General features: G+C 60.6%; 2 protein-coding genes across 5 annotated transcripts in view; one reads left to right on the plus strand and one right to left on the minus strand.

Annotated features, from left to right (window-relative positions):
* LGR6 (leucine rich repeat containing G protein-coupled receptor 6) overlaps nt 1-5,674 on the plus strand; it is a 49,737-nt gene extending 44,063 nt beyond the window's left edge. Inside the window, exons 15-18 of the mRNA XM_039883579.1 lie at nt 833-958; nt 1,648-1,808; nt 2,211-2,288; nt 4,184-5,674. Of these exons, the coding sequence (XP_039739513.1) occupies nt 833-958; nt 1,648-1,808; nt 2,211-2,288; nt 4,184-5,439 (1,621 nt within the window). The 3' untranslated portion in view covers nt 5,440-5,674. The remainder of the gene's footprint in view (nt 1-832; nt 959-1,647; nt 1,809-2,210; nt 2,289-4,183) is intronic.
* Nucleotides 5,675-8,430: 2,756 nt separating this feature from the next.
* UBE2T (ubiquitin conjugating enzyme E2 T) overlaps nt 8,431-11,860 on the minus strand; it is a 3,600-nt gene continuing 170 nt past the window's right edge. Inside the window, exons 2-7 of one of the 4 annotated variants that reach the window (XM_039883591.1) lie at nt 10,889-11,058; nt 10,310-10,379; nt 9,881-9,986; nt 9,686-9,784; nt 9,508-9,591; nt 8,431-8,804 (exon numbers count right to left, since the gene is read on the minus strand). In XM_039883591.1, the coding sequence (XP_039739525.1) occupies nt 8,655-8,804; nt 9,508-9,591; nt 9,686-9,784; nt 9,881-9,986; nt 10,310-10,379; nt 10,889-10,994 (615 nt within the window). In that variant the 5' untranslated portion in view covers nt 10,995-11,058 and the 3' untranslated portion in view covers nt 8,431-8,654. Of the gene's footprint in view, nt 8,805-8,842; nt 9,592-9,685; nt 9,785-9,880; nt 9,987-10,309; nt 10,380-10,888; nt 11,059-11,708; nt 11,848-11,860 lie in introns of those variants that run through there. The other 3 variants (XM_039883590.1, XM_039883589.1, XM_039883588.1) reach the window with 3 other exon arrangements.

The following is an 11,860-nucleotide window of genomic DNA, read 5'->3' on the forward strand; positions in this document are numbered from 1 at the left end:
TGCCCACCTGCATGTCTGAAGGCATGTCCACCCAGACGGGGCCCATGACACTGAGCTGGCCCCAGGCCTGGCCTCAGAGACCCTCGGTGCCGCCCTGCCGGGGGCTCACGGCCCTCCACGGTCAGTCTGCCCTCGCCGGCTTCCGGGCCTCGGCCTCATGGAGCTCGCCCTCCACCTCCCGTTTGCTCTGCTCCCGCTGATAGGCAGACTGGACTTTTCTATCCCTTTGAACGATGAGGACACTGAAACCCAGGCTTGTGGCCGCTTGGGCACGCAGGGGGTGCTCATTTCTCTGCCCGCGCAGCCTGCATTGTGGGGTTTCATCTGGAGCCCTGGCCTCCTCTGCGTCTCTGGGGAGATGCGCATGGCCTCACCTCCGGCTGTACTATGGAGTGGGTGACAGAGTCCCCATGTGCAGCCCGCGGCCAGCTCTGCCTAGTCCCAACTCCGGGCTCCTGTATCATCAGAAAGGCAGGGATGGGGCGGCAATGGGCAGGCACCCTCTGGGCAGACAGGGCCACCTGGATGGGACTCGGGCCCAGGGGCTCTGTCCCCTCTGAACCGGGGGCGTGGCGTTACCGAGCACGGTCCCTGCTAGGTAGTCGGACCCGATAACGGATGAGTAGGCGAGCGAATGAATGGATGGGAGTGAATGGGTGAGCGGTGACAGGGCCGCTGGCGAGCACCCTGCTCCCTCAGACTCGACGCGGTCACCTTCTGTCCTTGCTCCTCCGTCTCACTCCGTCTTAGGCTTACTGGCCACACGCTCACTGCGGACCTGCGCCCTGGAGTCCCACTGTCCGCCAGTAACCCTGACTGTCCACTGTCCTAGGGACCTGACAGAGAACCAGCTGAGCACGCTGCCCCTGGCCGGCCTCGGGGGCCTGATGCATCTCAAGCTCAGGGGAAACCCGGCTCTGTCCCAGCCTTTCTCCAAGGACAGCTTCCCGAAGCTGAGGTGAGGGCCTGGCTTCCCCCCAGGGCAGCTGAGCACCGAGGACGGACAGGGGCAGCCACGGGAAAGGCCTGGCGGCCAGCGGTCGGGTATGGCCAAGGCCGAGTGGGCAGGAGCCATGCCTCCCCGCCCTCCTCTCTCCTCTGTGGCATTTCCCCATCCCGGCCCCTGGGGACACAGACCTCAGGTGAGGACAGAAGCAGGATGGGGGGCTGGCCCCCCGACCCCGCTCTCCCTGACCCCTGTGCGGCCGAGCCGCTCGTCTCCCTTGGGCAGCGCCTGGGCCATGGAGTCGAGGCGGAGCTGGAGCTGCGGGGCAGATGACAAGCCACACGGCAGTCCCGGGCGCTCACGACGCCCAGGTGGCCGCGTGTGGCGGCCCCAGCCCCATGGCTGCAAACCAGCGACCGCACAGGAGGGTGCCCAGCTCCGCCCTGCCCCGGGTGGGGACGGGGCACAGGCGGAGGTCACTGGAAGGGTCCCGGACCCTTGGATGGCAAGGAGGAGGCGCTGGCAGGAGGGGCCCGCGCTGAGTGCTGTGTGGCCGGGCCAGCTGCTCCCCACCCCGAGCCTGAGGCAGGAGCCGGCTGCAGCCACCATGCAGAATCGGGGCACTGGGGTCGCGGTGCAGGCGCTGAGAGCCGGGCCGAGAACCCAGACTTCTCTGAGGCCCCATGTCGCCCCCGCCCCAGGGTCCTGGAGGTGCCCTACGCCTACCAGTGCTGTGCCTATGGCGCTTGCACCGGTGTCTCCGAGGCCCCTGGGCAGTGGGAGGCAGAGGATGCCCACCCGGAGGACCAGGAGGCTCCCCGGAGGCCGCTGGGCCTTCTTGCCGGACAGGCCGAGAGCCACTGTGAGTGACAGCCGGGCCTGGGCAGGGTGGGCGGGGCCTCGTGGAGGGAGTTGGAGAGGAGGCCTGGGCGGCCGAGGGAGCCAAGGAGGGACTGCGGGCGGCCTGCACGTGACCTTGTACCTCGTCCCTCCAAGGCCGTCTCGCAGAGGTGCCTGGGGGAGAGTAATGACCAGGACAATGTTTGCTGTAAAGAGCCAACAGTGCAGGTGACCCACGTGTGGGTGGCAGGGGGCCGGCCCGGTGCTTACACCCAAGGGCAGAGACGATGTGCGGGCCACTGGAGGGAACTGTGCTAAGCAGAGTGACTCGGGGGACTTCACGGAGGGGGGCCATTCGGAGAAAAGTGGGGCTCGGCTGACACCAAGCCCAGGCCCTAAGCCACTTTCCGGTCTCCCCTCTCAGATGACCTGGTGGACGAGCTCCAGCTGGAGATGGGGGACACAAGGCCACACCCCAGTGTCCAGTGCAGCCCCGCTCCAGGTGAGGTGGTGTCCGGGGGCGGGCGGGACTTTGGACCCGTGGCCGGGCCCGTGTGCAGCCTGCTGCCAGCGCTCTTTGTGCAAGACGCGCCTCCCGGGGAAGAGGCGAGACAGCCTTCCCACGCTGCCTGGGGGCGCAGCGCGGGGCGGGGGAGGGGTCCGAGCAAGCTTTCCGAGGCCGCGGACAGGATGCTGTACGTCCGGAGGAAACTTCTCTCATTGGAGAGAAAAGCAAGAAAATCCGCACCCCGACCCGCTACTCGGGCAGAGTGCCAGCGGTGGCCGCCCCCGCAGTCCAGTCCCAGGCCCGGGAACCCTCTGTGGACGGAACTCTGAAAGGCCCCCCAGCCTCGGCTCCCCAGAAAGGCCACGGCCTCTCCTTCTGGCCGTCTCCAGGCGAGAAGCCCATGTCGGGAGTCACTCCTTAGGCACCGCCTGACCCTATAGCCCCGAGCTCGGTCAGACTCGCTAAACCCCCTTTCGTAGAGAGAAGAGCTTGCTTCTCTAGTGGGCCCGGGCCGGGATGGGCAGCGAGGGACAGTGGGCTCCTCTGCGTCACCCCACGTCCGTTCTCCACTTTCCCACGTCTCTTTGCCTCGGGCCTTCAGCCTTCTCCCCCGAGGCCTTCCAAGGCCGAACCGCTCCTGCCCGGCACTGCCCGGCACTGCCCCGCACTGTCCAGCATTGTCTATCACTGACGGTCACTGCCTGCACCTGCTCCCAGCGCTCGGTGGCTGCAGCGCGCCCTCTGGTGGCCATCTGGGGCGGGAGCGCTAACCACAAGAGGATGCGGCGCCGTGTTCTCAGGCTTGGAAATTCGTGTGCCTCACGCTGCACAGAAATTTCTGCTCTGGAAAACCAGCAGCAAGAAGTAAACCAGGAAGTTCAGACATCCAAAGTCCACCTGGAACTTGTTTTACGTGGCTTGTACAAATGGCCAAATAAATCGTGGTATCTCCCCATGGCCGAGCAGTCTCTAAGAGCCTCTGAAAACCTGTTTTGGAGGAATATAAGGGTGCGGGGGAGAGCGTGTAACAGAATTTTAACTTTGAAAAGGAGACTGAAAGGCCATACATACAGTAAAACCCCGATTTGGTTTAAAAGTCTATATGTATAACATATATATATATATTAATGGAAGGAAACATACCAAATGATGAGTTCTCTCTGACAGGTGAGATCATAAGTAGCTTTAATTTTCCCATGTTATAGTTTCCAGATTGTCTATAGTTACCATCCATTACTTGACGATCAAACATATGTGTCTAAAATATCGCTCCTAAAAAATGACGTCTCGCATTCCCGAGCGACCTGCAGTACCCTGCAGAGTGGGAGCCTGAAGCTAACGGAAATGAAGGGTTAACAGATCCAGTGACAAGGGGGCTTGAGGACAGAGCCCGGGGAGACGGACGGAAAATGCCAGAGTCTCCCCACCTAGTACAGGACCAGGCCGGAGGATGCCGGGAGTCGTCGCGTTTTGATTGACTTAGTGATCGACGCGCAGCGGGTCCTCAGCGGTCCCTGGGCAGCCCGACGCAGCTGGGTGTCTCTGCTGCAGCCGAAGCCCAACCCCACAGCCCTCTCCAGTCCCCCATGCCCGGCCGTCCCTTCCTTTCTTCCAAATGTGCCCTTTGTAAAGACTGCTTTGCCTAACAGGCCCTGCCTGCCCAGCGCTGTGCTGATCTGTGCTTCGTGCGTGTTTGTTAGGCTTCTGTTGTCTGCGTGTATGTCCCCACTGTCCCTCCCCTCAACCCCAGCTGGGGGCTCCCCAAACCGGCTCGGCCTCCCTCAGCCTGGGAGCCTGAGGGCAGAGGCTGCGGCGCTTCCCGGGCCTTGTCTCAGACCCGTGTCGGGTGTCCCTCGGCCAGGGCTAACGTCTGGCCCTCTCTCCCGCAGGCCCCTTCAAGCCCTGCCAGCACCTCTTCGAGAGCTGGGGCGTCCGCCTGGCCGTGTGGGCCATCGTGCTGCTCTCCGTGCTCTGCAATGGGCTGGTGCTGCTGAGCATGTTCACTGGCGTGCCCGGCCCCCTGCCGCCGGTCAAATTTGTGGTCGGCGCCATAGCCGGTGCCAACACCCTGACCGGCATCTCCTGTGGCCTCCTGGCCTCTGTTGATGCCCTGACCTTTGGCCACTTTGCCGAGTACGGGGCCCGCTGGGAGACGGGGCTGGGCTGCCGGGCCACAGGCTTCCTGGCCGTGCTTGGGTCCGAGGCCTCGGTGCTGCTGCTGACTCTGGCCACGGTGCAGTGCAGCATCTCGGTGTCCTGCCTCCGGGCCTATGGCAAGGCCCCCTCCCTGGGCAGCGTGCGAGCAGGTGCGCTGGGCTGCCTGGCCCTGGCCGGTCTGGCTGCCGCCCTGCCCCTGGCCTCGGTGGGAGACTACGGGGCCTCCCCGCTCTGCCTGCCCTACACCCTACCCGAGGGCCAGCCAGCAGCCCTGGGCTTCGCGGTGGCCCTGGTGATGACGAACTCTTTCTGCTTCCTGGTGATGGCCGGCGCCTACATCAGACTCTACTGCAACCTGCCACGGGGCGAGCTGGAGGCCATGTGGGACTGCGCCCTGGGAAGGCACGTGGCCTGGCTCATCCTTGCCGACGGGCTCCTGCACTGCCCCGTGGCCTTCCTCAGTATCGCCTCCGTGCTCGGCCTCGTCCCAGTCACCCCTGAGGCCGTCAAGTCCGTCCTGCTGGTGGTGCTGCCCCTGCCCGCCTGCCTCAACCCCCTGCTCTACCTGCTCTTCGGCCCCCACTTCCGGGAGGACCTGCGGGGGCTCCGGTCCTGCTCAAGGGCCCAGGGGACCCTGGCCCACGCGGCTGCCCTCGAGCTGGAGAAGAGCTCCCGTGACTCCACCCAGGCCCTGGTGGCCTTCTCCGATGTGGACCTCATTCTGGAAGCTTCCGAGGCTGGGCAGCCCCCTGGGCCAGAGACCTGTGTCTTCCCCTCAGTGACTGTCATGTCCCATCAGCAGCCAGAGCTCCCCAAGCTGGAGGGCAGCCACTTCGCAGAGCCCGAGGGAACCCACTGTGGGAACCTATGCCCCTCTGCGGGCGGGGAACTGCTCCCGAGGGCAGAGGGAGCCACGTCGGCCGAAGGGGGCTTGTCGGTGGGCGCGGGCGGCCGGCCCTCCGGCTCGGCCTTTGCCTCACACGTGTAAATGTCCCTCCCCTTCTCTTCCCTTTCCTCCCTTCCCCTCCACGAATGATGGCTGCTTGTAAAATAAATTCAACCTAAACTCAGCAGCACGGTGCCTGGCGGGATGGCCCCGGCCCTGGCCACCCGGGGCGCCTCCCTCGCATGCCATCACCAGTGTGCCCCATGGCCGGTGTCCTCTTCCCGGTCCTGCCTGCAGCTTGGACCAGAGACCTGGAAACCCGTCTGCTTAAGGGCAGCGAGGGAAACGCAAGACAGTGGTGACCGGGGTGGGGGCCAAGCAGCTCGGGCTCAGGGCTCCATGTGCGGGAGGACCCCACACAGAAGGCCTGTGAGGGGACTGCAAAAGCTTTCGGCACCTCCCGCCCGACTCGCGGATTGGACGCCGAGCGTGCCGTGTGTCCCATTCCCCGTGAGCGCCGTGCAGCGGGCGCTCTGAGCACTTCTGCAGCGGGAGCATCTGCGGCACTGTGCCAAAACCGGTTCCCCGAGCTACTCGACTGCGGGTTTTGTTTGCGTGTCCGGTTCTCATGGACTATCTAAGAACGTCTCGCATAACTCAGCACTGCTCCCTCCCAGGGCCTCGTCTCTGCACTGCCTGATACTATCCTGTGACCCCACGAGATGCTACCGGTCCTGACTTAGGAGCGCAGCCCAGTTAAAGTGGGTGACGCCACCGACCGGCAGACTCCATGTGCCGCCTCCCACACTCCTGCCCTTCCCTGGGGAGGTGGGGAAGAAGCCTCAGCCTTACACTGGGACTGGAGGCGGGGCTCCCACCTCCTCCCCAGCTCAGAGAAACGTCTGTCCTCGGGAGGGAGGACACAGGAGAGTTTGGCTGTCTGGCTTCCCTCTGGCCCTGAGTTGCCTCCTCGTGGTTCTCGATCCACCGTCCACCAAAGCCTGGTCCTCCCTTTGCCTCCCAGGCCCTGCCTTCTCTGGGGGACAGGGAGCCCTCGGCCAGCTGACTGGAGGGGTATTTGTTGTACGTACTGCTCAGTAGGAAACAGTACAGGAATCCGGGCTTCTTGGGTGCTTCAAATAGGCCACCGCCCTTCCGCCTCTCCCACTGCGACCTTTACCATTCGGGTCCTCTGAGCATTTCCAGGGGGCCCCCTCCTTGTCCCAAACACACACTCACTCAGCCCCGGGATGGGGAAGTGACACCTGGGGCACTTCAACAGACCTAAGAAGAGAACATGGGGTGAGGCCTGGCCCAAGGCACTCACATCAGTCACGCCAGGACAGGAGTCTGGGATGGAGACCCGAGGGCACGCAGTCCCCTCCTGAATGGACTCTGGTCCTCGGCCAGGCCCCTCCCCAGGGCTCCGCTTTGTCTGCGAGCTCTGGGGTGGCACCCCTGTCATCTCTCTGCCCAGATGTGCCAAGCTCGGCCCTTCTGGTGGAAGGACAGGTGTGTGGGGACTGCAGGGTCTTCCATGCGCTATTTCCATTAGTCAAAAAGCCCTGTAGGTGTGACACTTTCACCCAAAACAAGGCAGCCAAGGAACGACTGTCCGATATGCACCAGCAGAGTTTCGTGTGTCCCTCAGCCCCTTGCCACGGCCTCTGCTGGAGCGGGGTGTGGCCCCAGGGAGGGGCTGCTTCAGAAGGGTGGTCAGGGCGGCAGGCGCTGCCTTTTCTCCATTCAGCCAAGTCACACAGGTCAGTGGTCAACGTTGGCTGACCACTCTCAGGCCAGGTCCTGTCCTGGTCCCCTACACCGTAGTGTGAACGGGTGCGTTTGTGCGGGGTGAAAAACAGGGCTGCGGCTCCTTTGCTCGGGGACGGGGCTGGGGCAGGAAAGGCCCACACAGCGTAGCTCTCGCTGCTGGGTCCGTACTCCTGACCCAGGGCCTCGCGCAGTTTCTGTTGGGGAAAAAGGCTTAAGATGTTAACACATCTGAGTACCTCCACAGGCTCCGTTTCCCAGCCCAAAAGGCCCACCGGGCAGACGACACAGCCAGAGCCCTGGCTGAGCTCGCGCCCCAGAACTGCCCTGACGCTTGGCGCCCGGGCCTGTGTCACGTCCTTCGACTTGAGAAGGCGAAGTAGGCAGGTGCTTCCGCATGGGACTGGGGGGCCGCCCAGTTCCCCGGCCCCCTTGTCTGTAACAGCTCTTTCCAGCTCCCACAGCGTTGGGCTTGCACATGACAGGTCAGGGACATCTGTGCGACTTTCCTTCAGGCCAATAGGCCCACTGCTCCCTGATGCGGGTGACTCAGCTGGACCTGACCCCACTGCAGGTTCCACTGTGTGATGGCACCGGGGAGGGCTTCCCTAGCCACAGAGACTGGTGCGCAGATGGGACCATCTCCTGAGTCCTCCTTGTGAGGTGCCGAAAGGGTCCGCCTACTTCGCCGGTGAACTGGTGGCTATTGTCTGCTCAGGAGAGTTGGGGTCCCGTCACCTGGGGGCAGGCTTCTCTAACACCCCGTCTGCACCCCTGCCCTCGGCGAGAGGGTGAAGTGCAGCTGCTGCATGGGAGTCTGGACGGCAAGGTGGGCTATCGGGAGAGGCCATCGGGACGGGAGGCCCCTGGTGGTCACCTAGGGCAGGGGCATAAATGCCAGAGGGAGCACGGAACAGAACGGAAGCCAAGCGGGCGACCAGACCACTTATTCGACCTCATCTCTGAACCTGAGCTCTGCGGGCTTTGCCCTTGGATGTCACAGGTGAGTCAGAGCCCGGGAGCTGCCGGTAGTCGGCACGAGGAGCACCCTGCAGTGTCTGAGCCCCCGCCTCGCTTGGGGAGGAAGCACCCACGATCCTGGGTACATTACCTTCTTCCCACACTGTGTGACGACGTCCGAAAACCTAGCAGTCATCGAATCGTTTCTAACGGCTGCTCTACATCTGTGTCAGACATCCAGTGTCCCTAGTGATGCTGGCTAAGTTGGCAAAATAAAGGATAACGATTGCGACTATTTTATGTCCTTGGTGTAAGGTCTCTGGCCAGTTTGCTCCCAGATGCATGTTCGGGATAAACGCATACTCAACATTAACTTATTATTTATTTTTCAGGTTTAAAAGGTTTCAAAATACGCATGTACAAGCTAAATAAAACACAATGCACTTCGAGATTCAATGTAAAAGCAGAATACATAAAAATACAAGTTCTGTTTTATAGAGCACAAAGACCAAATGGCATCAAGTATAAAAAAAAAAACATTTAAGAAAGGCGGGCCAAGCAGACCGCTCTGGCAGAAAATATATTAACTAAGACGAACCAGGACAAACGCCTTCAACATCAGGGCAAAATTTCTTTTCCGCGCCTCCTGGCTGCCTGGCCTTCCTTTTCTGTGCTGGGTCGCGTGCTTCTGAGTCGCTGGCCTCCGGCAGGCTACCGGGCGCCTCTTCCTCGTCAGCCTAAAAAGGGATAAAAAGCAACAAGGCTCACGCTGCTGCCGGGAGGGACACGCAGCGCTGCACTATGACCTCAGGCACTTCTCTGTCGCTTCTTGTACGGGATGCGCCCTCCGACAGCACCTTCCTCAACCTTTCATGTTTCAATTTTTCATTTCTCTCCACAAGTAACACTAACCGCTACTTCCCTCAGTCTGAAGGGTGTCATAACTCAGCAGCAACCAGAGGGCGCTACCCATCGCACTGCACTTGTATTGTTAAATGAGGGGACCCCATCGACTTAAACTGGGGCAGTTCCTCCTTCTTCTCCCATCGATGGTCCCAGAAGACAAGCCAACTGCCCCCTCCCTCCTATACCCTCCTCACCATGTCCCGATCCTGCAGACACGGTCCCTTCTCAGTGTTAGAAAGAAACAGAAAAAAGAATCTGAGTCACCCTCATCTACCCATCTACCCCCAGGAATACAAAACGAATCGACCAGCTGCTGCCTGCCCCCTCTAGTGCTGTCGATAGGTGACAAATGTGGGGAAATCTGCTGGGTGAGCTACTAGGCTGTTTTGCTGAATAATCAGAGGGCCGCAGTTGGAGAACATGGATTAGCCACTCCGGAGTATGGAACCCATCTGGCAGGCCCGGCAAACATTTCCGCACATCTGGATCAGCAGCAGCAGCAGCAGCAAGGTCAGGGCCGCATGAGCATCGCACCTCCCGGCTCGGTCTGGCATGCTTCTCTGTCCACTGCCTGGCATTCCGGAGGAAGACTGGCTTATTGTATTTAAATTCTGAAGACTGAGACAAAATCAAAGGGAGAGTCAGTGGAAAGAAGCAAGACTTGCAGGGGAGGGTCCAGCCGCGTCGGGGAACCAGGAGGACAGACACTCACCACGTCGGCCACGAGCGGGTCGTCGGGGTTGGGCTCTGACATGAGCAGCTGGATGGACGTCAACACAGTCGCGATGCTGAGGGACGGCCTCCAGGCGCCCTGCACACACAGACAGGCAGCTGCTAGGGCCTGGCGAGCGTGGCTCCAAGTCAGGCTTCACAGACCGACCGCAGAGTCCACCCTCCCCCCTCTCACTTTTGGTGGCAACTTGAGAATATCAAGACAAATCCTTCCAGCAGAATCGATGTTTGGATGGTAGATCGGAGTCAGAAACCGGATCTGAGGAGGTTCAAATGGGTACCTTTGAAAGCACAGGGTGACAGATAAGTTCTATTAATATAGTGCTTCTTAGTAATCATAATTAGTCAGGAAGACAGCCTTTGAAAGGCAAACCTTTCTCCCCCGAAATTTTTATTATGTTAATTTACAAACAATACTATTAAAAACGCTCATACACCCACCAGCTGGATCAAGCCCCTGCACCCTCCAAATACTTCCGCTTTACGTCATGGTAAGACAGGGCCGGAAATGCAGGTCCTTCCACTCCTACGTTTAACGCTCGCCACACGCTGTCTTTTCATAACTGTGCTTTATCCTAGAGTTCAGAGTCTCGTTCACACTAACCTCTCGGGAATGACGACTTCCAGCTTGAATACACCTTTTTCATAAGGTGTGTCGGCCCCACCTAATATTTCTTAAAAGAAAAAAACATTCAGAGGTGACTGGATGGTCTGCATCACACCCCGCAGACCCCGGGAAGTCTGGGGCTCTGATTCTCAGACTCATGCAGCCCTCACACAGGGCACTGATGCACCCACAGGCTGATGATGTCAAACTAAGAACGTATGGGAGCCTGAGACAGAGGTGAAAACTAGAGGCCACGGGGACACGCAGCCTGTAGGTTTGCTTCGTCTGGGCTGCCGTCTTCCAAGTGCGTGTCTCCTGCCTTAAATATTTGAGACGCCGCTCTTTGGTCCAAACACTGCTTCAGAGCTGACGTTCGATTCTGGGCTACAAATCAGCAAAAGCTGTCACAAAAAGGCCAACGAGAAATGTGACGCAAATCCTGCATAGGGCAGAAACCAAATCCCGGTAGAAAGGACCTCGCAGTCACTCCCCACTTTGGAAGAACACAGACGTTTAAACTCCAGCACAGCCGTCAGCAAGGGCCCCGACTCATCGCAGGCCGAATGTGACACCTACGCGCTCGCAGATCGTCCCTGTGGGTGTCCTGCCAGCACGTGATGCCCGGGGGTGGCTCGGTGGCCAGGAGCTGCAGCTCTCTCTTCAGACGTGAAGCTCTCTGCATGATTCCCAGCTAACGGGAAGCCCATACGGTTCTCTCAGCCACAGGAACAGCTGGCTGGGACGTGCTGCGGAGAAAAGGGGCAACCATGTCAAAGACAGCAAGGGTCTGGGTTTTTTAGCGCACTGCGTCAATTTACTGAAGGGAAAATGGGTTCCCTATATTAACCCCTATTCTGAGAAGGGAATCAGAGTTTTTTGCATTTGTCTTGTTATCTATTCAAGCAAACAAAATTTTTAAGTAAGTATAAAAGGTGCAAAAAGTTCTACAAACGACAATAATGATGTTTTAACTTGACGTCTGTTTCCGCGAATAAATTATAAACTTAGGCAGGGCCTGGGTCTGCTTTTGCCCACCACTGACCCTCTCGAGCCTGCAGCCTGGCTCACGAGGGGACTGGAAACCACTGTGGGAAGGAGTGCACGGCTGGTGGCACGGGAGTCACCACTCCGAGATGCAATGGGTCAGGCTAGCATGAGGCGCGGCGGGCGCCCACGCAGCCCGCCCACGAGCGGCCGGCTCACCTCCTCCCTTCCACCCCCTCCCTTGCCTCGCATTCGGGCCCCAACTTCCAGTACAAGGCGGAGTAGGAGCGCTCACGCCGCGTGAACACATCGTCAGCCCCTGGGGGTCGCAAGTCGCGCTCCCGCGCCGCGTCCCCGCCCCTCCGCGCCGGGGGCCGCCGTCCGGCCCCAGGGCCCCTCGTGGGCCGGGTCCCAGGCCGGGCCGAGTCCCAGTGCGGGCCGGGCCCCTGGTCGGCTTGGGCGGTTCCCCGTCAGCTGTGAGCCCCGTGGTGCGTGCGGCCCATCAGACGCCGTCCGCCGTCTCCTCAAAGGCCGATGCTCCGACTCCGAGACGCCGAGGGCGCC

The sequence above is a fragment of the Pteropus medius genome, unplaced genomic scaffold (genome assembly GCF_902729225.1).
Source record: "Pteropus medius unplaced genomic scaffold, Ma_sr-lr_union100, whole genome shotgun sequence".
NCBI lineage: Eukaryota > Metazoa > Chordata > Mammalia > Chiroptera > Pteropodidae > Pteropus > Pteropus medius.